Source organism: Aulonocara stuartgranti (assembly GCF_965226115.1).
Source record: "Aulonocara stuartgranti genome assembly, chromosome: 17".
In the NCBI taxonomy this organism is placed as follows: domain Eukaryota; kingdom Metazoa; phylum Chordata; class Actinopteri; order Cichliformes; family Cichlidae; genus Aulonocara; species Aulonocara stuartgranti.
Genome location: NC_138953.1, coordinates 30,427,565 through 30,443,604, shown reverse-complemented (window position 1 = coordinate 30,443,604; position 16,040 = coordinate 30,427,565). Strand labels below are relative to the sequence as shown.

Genomic DNA, 16,040 nt, shown 5'->3' with positions numbered 1-16,040 from the left:
CCCCTCATCACCTGATGGGGGATGTGCAGGATGGGTAGAGCTGGAGCTATAAACTTAACGCACCCTCTGAGACTGTGGCTCTGCCAGACTGTGGAGCTAAACTATGAGCACATTCATTAGCATTTTATTGCTTGTAGGCACATCAATTAATCACAGACGTGCATAGCTCCAAGCACACACGCACACACACAGACACACTTTTTTGTCTAAACTTGACAACACTCGACAAAGAGACACACGCTCACCTTTGCTTCTGAGCACACACACAGACATTACAGCATATGTACTTCACTTGATGGCTCCCTGGTGTGTTGTACCTTAGACTACAATTTCTCTCTGGGTCGCCATATCACACACAGACATATTCGCTCATGTAATGTCTGTACAAACTGTGAAGACACTTATTGACTCAACAGTAAAACGGTGTCACCTCGGCTCCCCTCTAATTTCTCCATGAAGGTTTTATGGAAGGAATCTTAATAGTGGTTAATTGTAGTTTCATTTATAGTTTCAGGGCCATTTGTATTTATGTCAGAGCTCCTCATAATGACACAACTGCTCTTCTTAATGACTTTTAGTCGCGGTACAGAGTTATTAACCATTTTACAGTGAGATCGTGATTTGCACTGCAATATTCTTCCGTTATCTTTTATCCTCAAGGTATTTTACGATTTAGACTCCTTATGTGCGCTTTCGGTTATTAATTTCTCTTCTTTTTTTGAATTAACCAAGAGCTTTTGGACTATGTGACAATTTTCATTCAGTCTGATGTTCATGACCCTTAAATCCAATTCTGTTTTGGCTGGTTGTACGCTTTTCTTCTCCTAGATTAAGGTGGCAGCATCGGACGACTCTCATTTCAATCAAGTTTTAAACATCAAAAAAATAAATAAACCTTTTCTTTCATCTGAAGTGATTGTGTTTAGCTCAGAGTAAAGCAGATTTGCAGACTGAATTGGAAAATAGCCACCATAGTTGAAATAAAAACATTTCAGCAGGTGTGAAATTTAGAAATTTGCAACACACTGAAAAATGTAGACACACAATAGTCTAAGGAGCTTGGAAAGAAAAGCGTCGCTAACAAATTCACATGACTTTACAGCTAACTGTGTGGACCATAATTCCAAGATTCAGTAATAGTGATATAGCTGCTGCAGTAAGGTGATTTACATGGTGGCCCTGAGAGGCCAAACGGACTGCAACTTAAGAAAACACCAGCAATAAGAAAAACGCTGCAAAAGCACACAAAACACAATGGAAATAGGGAAAAACAACAACGGAAATAGGAAAAAACAAAACAGAAACTGGAAAAACAAAAACAGAAATAGGAAAAACAGATTTCCAAAAGCACAAGGGAAGTGTTTCAGGGGAGACAATAACCCGACGGACCAGTTGCAGGAACCCAAAACATGGGAGGTGTGTTTTATCATGATTCATATAATACTGATGACGGATTTTTAGGCTAAGTTAGGTTAACACACTTACCTCTCATCTTTTCTTTCCTCACAAAACCGATAGATCCTCCACTTCTTTTAAGTGTCTCCCAGCGCAATTCCTAGCATATTTTGGTTCCTGCAATTGGTCCGTCGGGTTATTGTCTCCCCAGAAACATTTCCCTTGTGCGTTTGGAAATAGTGATGGGAATTCCGACTCTTTTTAGAGAATCGGCTCTTTCGGCTCGCCTCACTAAAAAGATCCGATTCTTTCGGTTCCCAACCGGGGCCGTACTGGATCTTCAGGTTGTTTTAATTAATTTATTATCAACAACAATCTAAAATTATGCACAAAAGGAATTACTAATGTAAAAAAATGTGGTTTTATTTATATATGTTTATATATAAATATATATGGTGGCCCCTAGAGACAAAGCAGGAAAAAAAGTGCGAGAGAGAGAGGGTGAGAGAGAGAGAAAAAAAAAATCAAAATATGGCTCCCAATAAGCAGGCTCGCGTTGTTCACTTCAAAGACCCGGCTCCAAGAGCCGTTTCGTTCGCAACCAACACATCACTATTCGGAAATCTGTTTTTTCCTATTTCTGTTTTCTTTTTTCCTATTTCCATTGTAGTTTTTCCTATTTCTGTTGTGTTTTGTGTGCTTTTGCAGTGTTTTTCTTATTGCTGGTGTTTTCTTAAGTTGCAGTCTGTTTGGTCTCTCAGGGCCACCGTAGATTTAACTGCAAAATGAAGTAGGCACTTAGCATCCTTGCTTTTATATGGGAATATATTCACAATGCAACCTGCTAGGAACAGGCTGAACTGAGTCGCCTGTTGCAAAAAGAATCGTTACAGATCAGATAGACTCCAATTGGTTGCAACTTGTAGGGGATCTGTCTACATTCATAGATTAAATGGCAGTTATTCATAAAAATTTGCCAAAGTGTGAGTGACTGCTTTCAGTTCAAGTTGAACTGCAGTTGTTTGGTGTCAGATTGTTTGGCCTATATGTGCGACTTGTGTTGTCACCTTGAGATCGAAAGTGGTTGCCCAGAGGTTGAGGGTTTTGCATGCTCTGACTCTGTGCCAGCACAGCCAAGGTAATGAACAAGTCATAAATAAGTGAAATCTGAATTGAACCGTGTGTTCTAACTAGATTAGCTGTTGTTTTTATGGCAAGGTACACAGTCACAGTGATGTTTATGAAAGCCACAAGCAAGATTCAAGTATTTCAAGTATTATTGTAGCTACAGGCTACAATGATCATTTTAAAATAAAAATGCATTCATTAATAATTTATCCAGCAGCCTTTTGTAACTTACAGTAACAAGGCAGTTTTAATTTTATGAGAACACAATTTTGAATAGAATACGAATACGATTTAAAATACAGTTTCAGCCCTGATTGAATGCTTGATCCATCTCTTATCATCACTTATGATTTATTATATCTGGGGTGACCTGTATCAGCTGTAAGGTTGAGGTGATGTGTGCAGTGGTGTTAAAATCCTAAGGTCTATTATAATGTAAACATTACAGTTTATTTGTGAGAAGCTTGAATAATATGGATTTGTCAGGAACTGAGTTAATGTTAAACAATTAACAGCGTTTTTAAATGCAGGCTTTCCCAATAGGACCTGTTTAAGTTCAAGAGACAGCAGTCAAAGGGAACCTGCTGGTGAGACTTTCACCTTTTAATTAACTGAAATTAGCTCAGTGAAATCAAACTAATTGTTTGCATATGCATATCTGTGTAATATTGTTAAAACACTTAAGAAAAATCTATTTCAGATCTAAACTGAAGATTAAAAGCAGACTGAGCGCGAAGCTGTGAAATGTGAATTTATTATTGCTTAGATAAACTCAAAATATTGATTTTTAAATTTGTTTTGGCCTAGTTAACAAAAAGAAAGCTTCCCACAGGAGGCAGCTGACAAGAAAGAAACCCAGCTTTGTTCAAGCTAATTGTACTGGGATGTTTGCCTCACTACATTGTGTTGTGAGTCCTTCACTCTCTCAGCACCTGAAGACAATTTTTAAAAGAAATTTTTTAAAAAAGGAGAAAAAATCATAAAAGACTGAAAGCTTTTTTGTTTGATTTTGGTCACACAGAAAGTGGTGTTACAATTTGTAACTGCTTATCATCAACGCTCTGCTTCGCAGTAACACATCTTCACACAATCCCTCCTCATCTCAGCTGCAGATTGCATCCACAGTCTCCTACTGCGGCTCCTGGAGCAAATACAATCCTTGCTTAAGGGCATATGGGGAGTGTAAGACACATTGTTATTGAGCATTTTTATTGTCTTTGATTTTGGCATTTTGGTTATTCTTTATGTTTCATTTTTAACCTCTTGTTGAACTCAAATGAACAGGCTCTTTTTAATGGCTAAGCCAGGCGACTGCTGCTGGCATAGCTGAGAGATTTGATATATTCTGCTGTTTGAAAGGTACATGGTCACACGATGACTTGAGAAAACGAGTGACCAGGCGGGCAAACGGTGACCTAGTTGGCTGCCAAAAAGATAGAGATAACAGCCAAAGCAGGCATCCATAAATATTTGAAATCTGGCTGGTGATATTTTAAAAGCCCAGCTGTAGAATCAATATAAATTCAATAATGCAGCATTTAAACCATTTAAAGAGATTATAAGATAACATGCATTTTGTCGAAAGGTTACCTTTGAGATGTCTTGTGGTGCAACTGAGGCCTGTGAGCCCCACATAAACCGTGCCTCAGGTGACCTCAGTGGATCACACGATAGAGGGGTTCAACTGTTAACTCTCAGTTTTTGTAATGACTGAGAACTTTTTTCCCACTTGGCTCATGTGATGATGCACAGGATTATTAGTCGATCCAAAGTGTACAACCGATGAGGGTTTAAACACCTGTTACTCTCCACCTATTGTTTTTAGAGCTGAAAAGTCTCTTGGATGAGAAGTAAAACATCTTCACAAACTTAAAGAAGTCCAGAGTGCCTTCTTCTTTCAAGATCTTAAGACTATCATGACCAGGATGACTGACAACCTGCACAGACATACAGTCTTTCCAACTATCGTACTCCTTGAGGTTTGGGTATTGTTAAAGGCAATCTAGGATTTGGTGATTTGTGTCACACACCTGCTACTATAGTTATAGGAGCTAAATGAATACATACATTAATGAATAAAATTGCTAATACAGATGCTGCAGGGTGTATGCAGTATGTGATTTGTATTTTTCTTTTGCAGTGTGCTGATCCTCTAGTAGATGGTTATTTATTTTAACCTGTGTATAACCACTATCACGCCACCTGCAATGACTTGATTCTGCACTATACAGGCAAGGCTCAGTGGGTTTTGCATAAAATGACCTTGCCAAGGTCATGATTTCCATTCAGTGGGATTACAAAATGTATGCATTTACTTTAACAGAAAGGCTCTTTAGATGAACACATGCCTGAATGGCATAAGCTGTACAATGCAGGCGCCCACTGTGGCCTTTACAAAAGTAAAGGGCAGATGTGAAGTGGGAGGTGAGCCAGACAGGAAGACAAAAGCAGAATAGAAAGAAAAGGACCGAACAGGAGTTGTGGAGGAGAGTGGATAAGGTGGAACCTGCCACTAATAAATATTGCATGCCACTTTGTTTAAGCGTGTTTGTATCTCAAAAGGAGAAAATGCATTCGTTAGTGATGCTATTGTGTGGAACTTGTGTGTTGTTGGTTTAGCTTTTGACCTTACTGCATTCAGAATTTCTGCATTGGGAGTGTGGCTTATCAGAGTTCAGGAAATTAACTCTTTATGTTGTTTTAGCCAGCAAATATGTCCAATAAATGGTTAATATATACATTGCTAAGGCAGAGATTGATAGAGATCACAAACTTTAGATGCAAGGAACACACGCGCACACACAAAGACAGGTAGAGAAAACTGTTCGTATCTGGGTTACTCTGGCCTCACATCTCTCCACTGCAGATGAATATTAATAAGGAGTTATTAATATCTGCTGCCTGCGCTGTGTGCATGAATACTCGTGTATGCGAGGTCGGCATGGAGAGGCAGTGCGAACGAACCTTCCTCCTCTTGCCTCTCCTCCTCCTCTACACGTCACTTTCTCCTCTATTTTCCTCCTCCTCATGTTCACGCTTCTGTTTCCTTTAAGTTCTTTTATTTCTCGGCATCCTTTCCACTGGTTTCGCTCACGTTCTTCACCCTCACATTTGTCCTTTGTGTCTATGCTTTGTCAGCTATTAAGACACACTCCCTCTGTTTGAAATGTATTATACCCCAGTCATTCTGCAGTGACTTTTACTGTACATCACTTAGAGGGCAGATGTTCGCTGACTCTATTTGACACCTATAGTGGTAAATGGCGCAATGTTGAGACAGAAAGTGGCTTCTGACTGTTGCGTTCATGTTTTTAGGTCTTGTCTGGGTAAAGAATAGGCTGTATGACCATGCTAATTAGCTCTCAGCCAATCAAAAGCGGAGATAGACTTACTAAAACGCTGCTTCACAAATCTGAGCTCCTGACACAATCCCCAACAGATTTATGTCTCCTCTAAGAATCAAACCAGGGATCTTACTACTATTGCCAAACAATATTTAAACTCATTTCCACTCAAAGGTTGTGAAGAAGAAACACACTGTAGTTGAAATCACTCCACAGAAACTGTCTAAAAATGCCAAACTATATAATGGAAGTGAAGTTTAGGGAGGCTATAAGGCAGAATTTGGACAGAGCTACTGTAAGCTTGTTGAGGCTCTAAACTAAGCTTATGGGGTGCTCCTTGAAGAGTGCTGTTAATCTAATCACTTATTTAGATATGGAATAAGCATGCTGTCCAGAATGTTAAATAATTCCTTTGAAGGGACAGGTAGAAGAAGCCCGAGACATTACATTACAACAGATTATTACCTTAACTAAAATCCTGTTGTTGCCAAACCTTCAGGACTCTCAGCATCCAAAACATTTATTAAAGTTACTTAAAAAAAAACCCAAAATCATCTCAGAGGAATTCACATTTCACTGTGTCATGAAAAAATAAGACCTCGTTGGATGTGGCTCAGACTCAAACTAGTCAGCCAAGCGCTGATTTGACTTTCAAAGTATTAAACAACTTAAAATCAACGTCTTATCTTTGGCTTAAAGTTAACCTCTGAGGATTTAAAATAATGTGTCATTATTGTAACAAGTGTCACTTCAAAAGGGATAAATTGCAAGTAGCTACATTTACAGTCCCGCAGTGAACTTCTTTTATTAATTTTCTGAAAGCTACGGCATTTGTGTGAATAAACAACCACTGATAAGACTGTTTTGAGAGTGGTGGATTTATCACACAGTATTAAATCCTGGATATACAGATTGAAAACTAATTGTACTACTATATATTAGTATTAGAGCTCTATTTTATTTTTTTACCCTGTGCTTTAAAGACGTGTCCTTTGTGATTTCCTGGGAATACGGAGACAACAACCAATCACTGCTTTAGAATCATGATTGACAGAGCGAGGGCTGAACCCATGCAGTGTTGAATACAGGACATTAATGCATAATTCAAACAACATTTACATTTTTGTGTGGAATATCCACATACACAGTTTCTTCACTTTTCATCACCAGGTATCTTGCTTAGTTTAATGAATAAATCAACAGGATTTTTATAGCTAATGCTTACACCAATAAATAACTATTACAATAAAAAAATGGCTTGAGCAACACAAATACACGCACTTGTTGTTAGTTTATTATTTATAACCAAAAAGTGTCAATATGTCTTGCTGTTACCTCTTTGTGTTTGACATCACAAAGTGGGACAAACTACGTCAGCTGTAAGAGCCAGAGGTGTGTGTGCTGACTGGTTGTGTTCAAACCAATAAGAAGCATCTTACTTTCAGTGTGCGCTAAATGAGCCGGAATTTCTCCTGACAATAGGCTGCCCTTTTGCCCATTAACAGTAAATTTTCTGTGCAGTGTGGCAAATTTTCAGTTTGTTTGGTTGTCATGATTATTCAGCAATGCCCCAATCACAAGCATGTGATTTCCACTTTGTGTATTTTCCTTGTAAATTACATGCATGTCCTGCTTGTTTTATGTGTGTGTGTGTGTGTCTGCTGGGGAGTATCATAGATTAAGAAAAGCAGGTGTGTATGTGTCTTATTTTTCAAGGGGAGCAGGTGTGCTTGTGTGTTGAGGGTAGCAGGTGTGTATGCATGAGTGTGTGTTTGTGTGCCGTGCTCACTCGGCCAGATAATGGGCACATATGGACAGTGTGAGAGAGAGACAAATGAGAGACACACATATGCACACACAGTGTGTACATGAAGGAGTAGACTGTGTGTATGTACAACAGATACATAAACCCTTTAACTTGCTTTGGGATTTGTGAGTACACTCGCTCCATGTATGTGTAAGTGTGCGCGTTAGTGAGTGGATGACACATAAATTGGTTAAAAAGTAGTATTAGCATTACAACTGGTATTTACGATGACAGCGATAATGAGGGTTAAGCGTGATGGGATGTCATTCAAGATCTGAAAAGCGTGGAAGAAGTGACAATCTTTGTCACTGAAATAATTATTTGTGTCGTCTTTTGCTTAGTGTCTTAGTCCAGGCATGAGGCCGAAGGTGACTGCTACAGGCGGCGAGGAAGGAGCGGTGTTGTGGATCTGATTAGTTATGGGCTAACCTCTCTTTTCAGCTAAGGAGATGGGTGAGAGCAGGAGTGAAAGAATAATTGTCAGCTATTTGGAGATGACAGAGAGGCAAGTGATGGGAGAAAGAGTGAGAAGCAGCAAGGCAAGAGAGATAGGGAAAAATGGAGAGGCGATGGGCGAGGGGTGGGGGTAGATTAATGGAGGAAGGGTGCACGACTGAAAATGAACTTGTCTGCTGCTGGAGAGTCAATGGAGGGAGTGACAGTTGTATAGATTAGGGAGAAAAGAAGGAAGGGGAAAAGAAGGAGAGGATGAGGAGGTGCGGGTTAGGGAAGGAGAAAGAAATAGAGATGAAAAGCTAGAGGGCAGGCTTTTAAGAGGGTATTTGGCAATGATCAGGACCAAGAGGAGGAAAAAAATAGGAGAGGAGGAAACAGAACACTTAAAACAAAGGAGATAGTATTTTCATAAGATGGAAAACAGACCAGCTTTCGCCACAAAAATATTAGTTTTTTTCTGCGTCTTATTAGAGGTGACACATGTTTGTGCGTGCCTGCATGTGTGGACCCTAGCTCAATTAGTGTGTGATCAGGTGTCATCATCAGTTAACTGACTGATAATTGCATCTTTACTGTCCGTTCAAGCAGATCCCTGTTCAAAAGCAGACGGAGAGTGAGAGTGTAAAAACGAGTGAAAAAAGAAGCGAGGAAAAAAGACCAGATTGAGGGAAAGACTTGAGAATGATTTTGGATGGCATAATCTGATTGGTCCTTGTCTTTGTTCATTATCTGGTTGAGCCAATTAACAGAGCAAAGCGGCATAATACTTTGTAAGCTTTCCACTAATGCAGTTATTGACACTGTAAATTGCAAAGGAACCGTACTTTGCTGGTAATCAAAATTAGACCAACCGATCTGGAGAATACTGTCTGTGTGCAAGTGCAGAGCAGCAATGATATTTTGAGGCAGAGTGCTTAGAGTTGCAGTGATAGTATCTTTTGCCAGTCTTTATCTTTAAGTAGATAACAGCTCCACTGACTTTAGTTTGAATCACGGCTCATTACAGTCTCCAGCTCAGTTCACAGTGAAGTTTGACTCAGTTTCACTTCAGGTTCACTTCAAGTTCATTAAGAGTGAATGCTGACTGTCTTTACAGTACAAAGCTGGATGTATAAAGTCCCTCTGCTTCCTATTCATTGATTTGACCCTGATTTATCCCTGGAAGATCATAGATAAATTCATCACTGTTTCATTTAATTCTCATGCATTTTTAGTTTATTATTATTATATACCACAAGGGAGGGGACCCCTTGGGGTGCCCTGTGTTGTCTCCCGGTGTGACGTTGGCAGCAGATCCTTTGGGTCCTGTGGGCTTCAGGGTTTGGCCTCTGTGGACTGGCTTTGTTCTGCTGCTTGCTGCAGATGCTTGTACAGACTGGGATCTGGGGACTCTGAGAAGCACAGCAAAGAGCCTGAGGCACCGATGAGGCTCCCAAACAGTTTCTGATCAGTTTTGGCGGTGTGGTTCAGCTGGGGGAGGTCACTGCTTTTGGGGCTTGCCTTTGCTATTGGAAGCAGGTGCTTAGTCTTGCAACAATGTTTAGGTGAGTTATATTCATCAGAGTAACATGAAAGCACAGACAAAAGAACATTTATGATGAGTTAGCCTGGCCTAAATGGAGCTACACCACAAAACCTGTGGTGGATAGATGTTGAAAATGAAGAACCTTATGTCTGCGAGTCTACTAAAATAACAATAACAATAACAGCATAAAAATGAACCACTATTGCCATTACAGTGTTGTGTAATGACAATAGTGGTTTTAAGTCCTTTACACTTTTTTCTGTTCGCTTTTTCTGATGTCATTCATATATTTTTGTTTTCCCCTTCGTTAGTCTTTCAGCCTCTTCTTCCATTCATCCCACTCTTTCTCATGGTTTAAACTCCCTTCATCCTCCATCCTTTTCCTCATCCTTTGCTTGTCCCACCTCTCCCTTTCTCTAGGAATCATATTTCCACGGAATGCTGTGTTTCCATTAGAGCTGCTAATAGAATTATAGTCGGTCACATAAGCTTGTGCAACACACACAAACACATGTCCGTGCATATGCATGTGAGAGGACGGACGCACAGGAGAGACACGCGGTCAGACAGATTAGTATTATTAAAGTTTACTTGCCTCTAATCCTCTCAAACTCGCTCATACAGCACACATACTAACAAACACACTCTCTCGGTGGGGTACACCCTGTGTGAGGAGCAGGCTATGTGAGATAAACTGATCACACAGCAGTACAATATGCTGAAAGTGATTATGTGTGAGTGTGTTTGCGAGTGTGCGTTTGTGAGAGATAGAGAGCAAAGGAGAAATGATGATGTGCAACAGAAGTCAGGAAGCAGTTATTAACTCGCACTGAAGGAAGATATGCTCCAGTATAAAGGAGCATCTGAGACAGAGCCAAAATGCATGTTTGATAAAAGAAAATTTTACTATGCTGATTTTAAGAAAATCTCTAAAATCAACCCCTCATTTTATTGAAAATAAATAAATAAATGAGGGGAGTGCAGTTTCAGCCAAGTAATGAGATGAAAGATATGCTCGAAAATTGAAACCACAGTGGTTTTTCTCATAGGACACAGCTGCATCTGATACCAAGTGACTTCATTGCTGGTAAATGTAAAGAGCACCTCCTTGGGCATGACTGCTCTATTCAAAGCACACTACTCTTTAAATATTTGCAGATCTGGTGCTGTTGTTTCTTACTGCATTTGTTTGTTTGTTTTTGTTGTTTTTTTTAAGACCACTTCTACCTTGAGGGCATCGCAGTTTATTTTGTAATAGAAGCAATAAAGTTTATTTATATAGCACTTATCCAAACAAATATTACAGCAGACTTGCCATAAAAAACAACTTACCCACATACACAAATAAAACCAGCAATCTACATTATTAATAGAACAAATCATAACAGAAAAGTCTGAAAATGCAAAACCGCTATATCAATAAATACTAAGAATGAATAAGAGTTCGCTAAAAGGCTATAGCTTTGAGTTATATTGTTTTCCTTAAGGATGACAAGCCAAGCAAATGACGGATGTTATCACTATAAGGAGTGGAATATGGCTATCTATTCATATTTTCATATAACATTAACAGTAAGACTACATTTTGGTTGTATTTCAGTCACTAATCCCAACAGAAGGTCGTGTTAGTTGCTAGCTAAGCTAGCTTATGGCATGTAAACATGCTAAATCAAGTATTATAAGGATCTACTAAGTTATTTTTATGTCATTGCTGTATTATGGTTTTGTGTCTTGACTTCTGCAGTGCTGCAAAAAGTCCTTGATCCCAAGTTAACTTGTTGGTGATAGCTGTGAGTCAGAGTAGCTAGCTCTTTGCTATATTTCTAAATGTGTTGCGCAAAGTAAATGTAGCTGTATGCGCATAACATCTTATTCACTGTAGGCCATTTAAGCAAAGTAGGCTACGGATAATTTTCTACAATGTCTTAATATAGCTATATCTAGCTGTACCATTGTGTTTTTTTTTTGGTTACATTAAACTTATTAATGGTATAAAGTCAATAAAATTAGGCCTGCTACCATGAATAATGCATCAGTAAATCTATCTATCTATCTATCTATCTATCTATCTATCTATCTATCTATCTATCTATCTATCTATCTATGGTTTACGCCACAGTTGCATGCAAAAAATGCTGAAATTAGTAACTAACTTCTCAAATAAGTCCAGTGTGTTGTTTCTTTCTGTCATGTGTGTATAATATTTGTGTTTTCTTGTTTTTATGATTGAATGCCTAACACAGTTATCATCATCATTGTCATGCATATTTATATAAATATTGGACTTTTTTGGATCACTTAAGTAGCATTTAAATACAAGCACATTTAAGATGGTTGTACTGTTTTTCATGGGCGTATCAGAGTCCAGTAGCTGTACATATGTGAAGATTCAGTGTGCTTGTTGAGGCTTAAGAGTTGTTGTTAGAGGCATGGTACATGGATTAAAAAGAGAGGGAAAGAAAAATAGGGAACTAATTATACTGATTAAGTAATTAGCAACTTCAGTAATGAATTTTAATATATCTTTAGTAAGGGATAAATTATTATGTTTTACATTGCCAAAAAGCATGTGAGATTTGCCAGCACCCTTCTAAGTTGCTCTTGACGAGTCAATTTCTGTGGATAATGCTACAGTCACAATGAATTTATAATCTTGTTGCCTTTGAAATAGTTTCTTCGAAGACAAGGACCAGGTTTGTGACCACTTGCAGGTAGCTGCTGTTTTCAAAACAACTTTGACGCTTCAAGATGGCGATGAAACGCTATCAGTCGGCTATCAGTCGGCTATCAGTTTGGCAATTACATGCAATTTGTTTGTGATGATATGCGAATTAACTCTTATAAACGCAAATATGTTAAAAATATTTTGCAGGCCAGTTCCGTTCATCGGCACAGACTGACTGAGATGGATTACGACATGTTGACAATCAATCACCGCAACTACTTGCATTCAGTCGCTGAATACGAAAAATTTTTTTTAGTCCAATCACCAGGCAACCATCCATTTTCCCTAGTCACAGGGATATTGCTGTCCTATTTTTACTTTACTGTGACTGAGTAAGAAAGCAGCACTTGCAGATGATTAGGCGATAGATGTATATACACTCTGTGCATGTGTTATAGTCACTATAGTCCTCAGGATGTGATGTACTGTTCCCTCAGGCCATCGCCCAGTGTGAGTGCATTTGTAAAAACCTGTAGCAGTGAAGTGAGAGGAGCAGGATTTTAGCAGACATTGTGAATGCCCTGTAATTGTAGGATAAATCTACTTCTCTCCTCCTCCTCCCTCTGAACCCACTCACATTTCTCCTTCCTCTGTCTTTCTAGCTCCTTATCTCTGTTGCAACAGCACAGGATGGATTAACTTTACAGAGGTTCTTTAACTTTTGGATTCTTCCTCTTCCAAAAGAATTTCACTTTATGAGATTTATGAATTCGACATTGCTAAATCTACAAAGATTAAGCTTTTCATTTCCACCATGCATTAGTTGTGCTAAAAGATCTAGTGATCTACTATATGGCACTGCAACATCGAGATAATGATATATATTCCAGTTTGTATGATTAAATAGTATATCTACTAAATCTATTGCGTTCAAACAATTTAACAATTTTAAAATTAGTTTTTCTTTTTAATCATTAAAAACAAACATTTTCTGCTTTGATATCAGTAGCTCTGACTACTGTTTCACAAACATACCCTTGTCTCTGCAAAGCACTGTTACTTCTTCCATCTGTAGAAAATTTCCATGTGCACTTGCACGCTTGGCTTTGTGTGAATAATAATTGTTTGCATAAAATTTCAGCGTATAATCTATATGCACAGTGGAAACATTTGCTGAGTTGTCAGAGAGAAGGAGGGCTGAGAGGATATTATAACTGTCTTTAATCTGGCTAAGCATACAGTATGGTTAATCCGGTGTCTTTGTTTTACACTGTCTTATTCCCACGATTTGTTTGCGTAAAACTATGTAATCTCACAGAGATTATTGTAATTCTGTCTCTCTCTTCTTTTTTTTATCTTTTATTTCAATACAAGCATTTGTTGTCCCCAGTCTTATTCTTTTCAGGGCTAAACACGTTCTGGATTTTTCAGTGGGTATTAATCTTTAAAGCTGGGAGACCTATCATTTTAAACATGTTAGTTCCCTACAACTACACCCAAAGAACTGTTTGCTACTCAGTTGTTTTTAATCTCCCCAAGTAGACATTGCTAAATTCTTGATTGAGGGATCCAGCCATGCACAAGTGGTACTAGTGCCATCAAGTCTTTCACATGGATGTTGAAGTACTACATTTGATGGCTTGTGATGAAGACATCACAACATTGTCAAGACCTTAGACTTTCAGTTAAAGCGGTTAGCTCTTTTGAACTCGATAGCTAACAAAAATACAAAGTACAGGGCATCATAACTGATGAGTTTGTGCTTTATCCAGCCTCTTCAGAATATTCAGAATAATCTAACAAACCAACAAACTAAACAGTTTTTGAAGCAAATCCCTTCTATAAGTAATCCATAAATTTATGTAGCTAACTTCCTGTCTCCTCTGTCTTTTCTCTTTTTCTCAATTCCAGGCTCCGACTACTCTCCCCCTCCTCCTCTTCCTCGACCTCCTCCACCTGGCCTGACCAATGAGCACAGTGGTGGCACTAGCCATGGCGACCATGGTGGAGGAGGGGGCGGGGTCAACCATGGAGTGGGCGTGGTTGGTCTGGCTCCAGAGCACATCCCCACACCGGGGGCAGCCCTGAGCTGGCAGGCGGCGATCGATGCCGCGCGGCAGGCGAAGATGATGGGTAATGCCGCATCGGGTGGAGGGGCGGGGCTTGGGTCTGGAGGGCGAGGGCCCATCTCCACGGCCAGCTCCACGCAACGGAAGAGACAGCACTATACCGCTAAACCCAAGAAACAAACCACAACGACAGCCACAAGGCCGCCACGAGCTCTACTCTGCCTCACACTCAAGAATCCTATCCGCAGGGCCTGCATCAGCATCGTAGAGTGGAAGTATCCTTCAACAAACTATGGGCAAAGGGTTGTTCCCTGTGTAGTGCTTTCTCATAGATCAGATCCTTATCAATTGGTTGCATAGTCTAAAGAAAATCAGTTAAAAGTAGAATTTGTCCATGTCAGTTTCAAAATGTAAAGGGTTATGGCCCATCTTTATCAAGCGCTTTGGGTGCCTTGAAAAGCGCTATATAAATCCAATCCATTATTATTATTATTGTTATTATTGTACTGGAGAGTTATATGATGACATTTCTATATTTTACAACTATATATAATGTTCCTGTGCAAACATATACATGTAGGATAAATATGTTTCAACTGCAAACCACAGACTTTATCTGATCGTATTTCTTTATTGGTCCTGTCCCGTTGTGAAGCCTCAAGCTAAGCTTTTTTGTTGTTGGCATTTTTGAGTTTTAAAACTGGATGTGATGAGAAAGGGGTGAATCCGAGTAAGTGATATATATATATATATATATATATATATATATATATATATATATATATATATATATATATATATATATATATATATATATAGCAGTCTCCCAGAGTAGAAACTTGTCAGTCAAACGGTGATTCAAATCCTTCCCAAAAGCCCATAAATTCATGAGTAAAGTATTAGCAAAGGTTATAGAGCAAGGGGGGCAATTACAGTTTTCCCAGACTTCTAAAGAAAAAGATATTCTCCCTCTGCTGGCCATTGTATAGAATACAAGCTTAAAGCACTTCCTCATTGGCTCACCTTTAAGGCCCAGAAGCTACATCCATCTTTTATATACAGTTCTTACTGCAACCATATTCCACCCCCTTGTTTTTTAGATTTAGGATGAAATTATTGGAGAGACGCAGATGGAACAGCATGTCATAAAAAAATAGAATTATAGCTAATTGATGTTTTTATATGTATGATTAATAACTGGTAGAGGATGCACAGGTGGATTTACAAAAAGCTGATTCTGAAGCGTCTTTTTCTGTTATTTCAAAGTGGATTTATGTATGTCTTTTGGGCCTTTTTGTCCTACTGGACATCCATTCCCATTCTTTAATTTTAACTTTAAAATTTCTTTCCAGGACAATGAGTAAAAATTTCCATGGTCCACTGAGAATATTTTATCCCTTTCCTCCCCCCCATAATGATAATCCCATTCGTATGGGGCTTTAATCAATCTCTCTCTGTCCTCTAGCTCTCAATAAGTGTGATTTTCCCTCTTCACTCAGTAGTCTTAATCCCTTCTCCCCTTCCTCTGCCTGCCCTTCTCCCTCTTTTACTACTCTTCTCTTTCATCTTACATTCTTTATTTCTGTTTTCTCACAGGAGGATGAAAAAATTGTCTCATTTTCATCCCTCCTTCACACTTCTCCCCTTGCTA

At 38.9% G+C, this 16,040-nt stretch overlaps 1 protein-coding gene across 13 annotated transcripts in view; it reads left to right on the top strand.

Annotated features, from left to right (window-relative positions):
• Nucleotides 1-16,040, top strand: part of cacna1c (calcium channel, voltage-dependent, L type, alpha 1C subunit) — a 218,366-nt gene that overhangs the window by 37,594 nt on the left and 164,732 nt on the right. For all 13 annotated transcript variants that reach the window (XM_082510506.1, XM_082510505.1, XM_082510513.1 and 10 more), the window contains exon 2: nucleotides 14,232-14,664. In XM_082510506.1, the coding sequence (XP_082366632.1) occupies nucleotides 14,232-14,664 (433 nt within the window). The remainder of the gene's footprint in view (nucleotides 1-14,231; nucleotides 14,665-16,040) is intronic.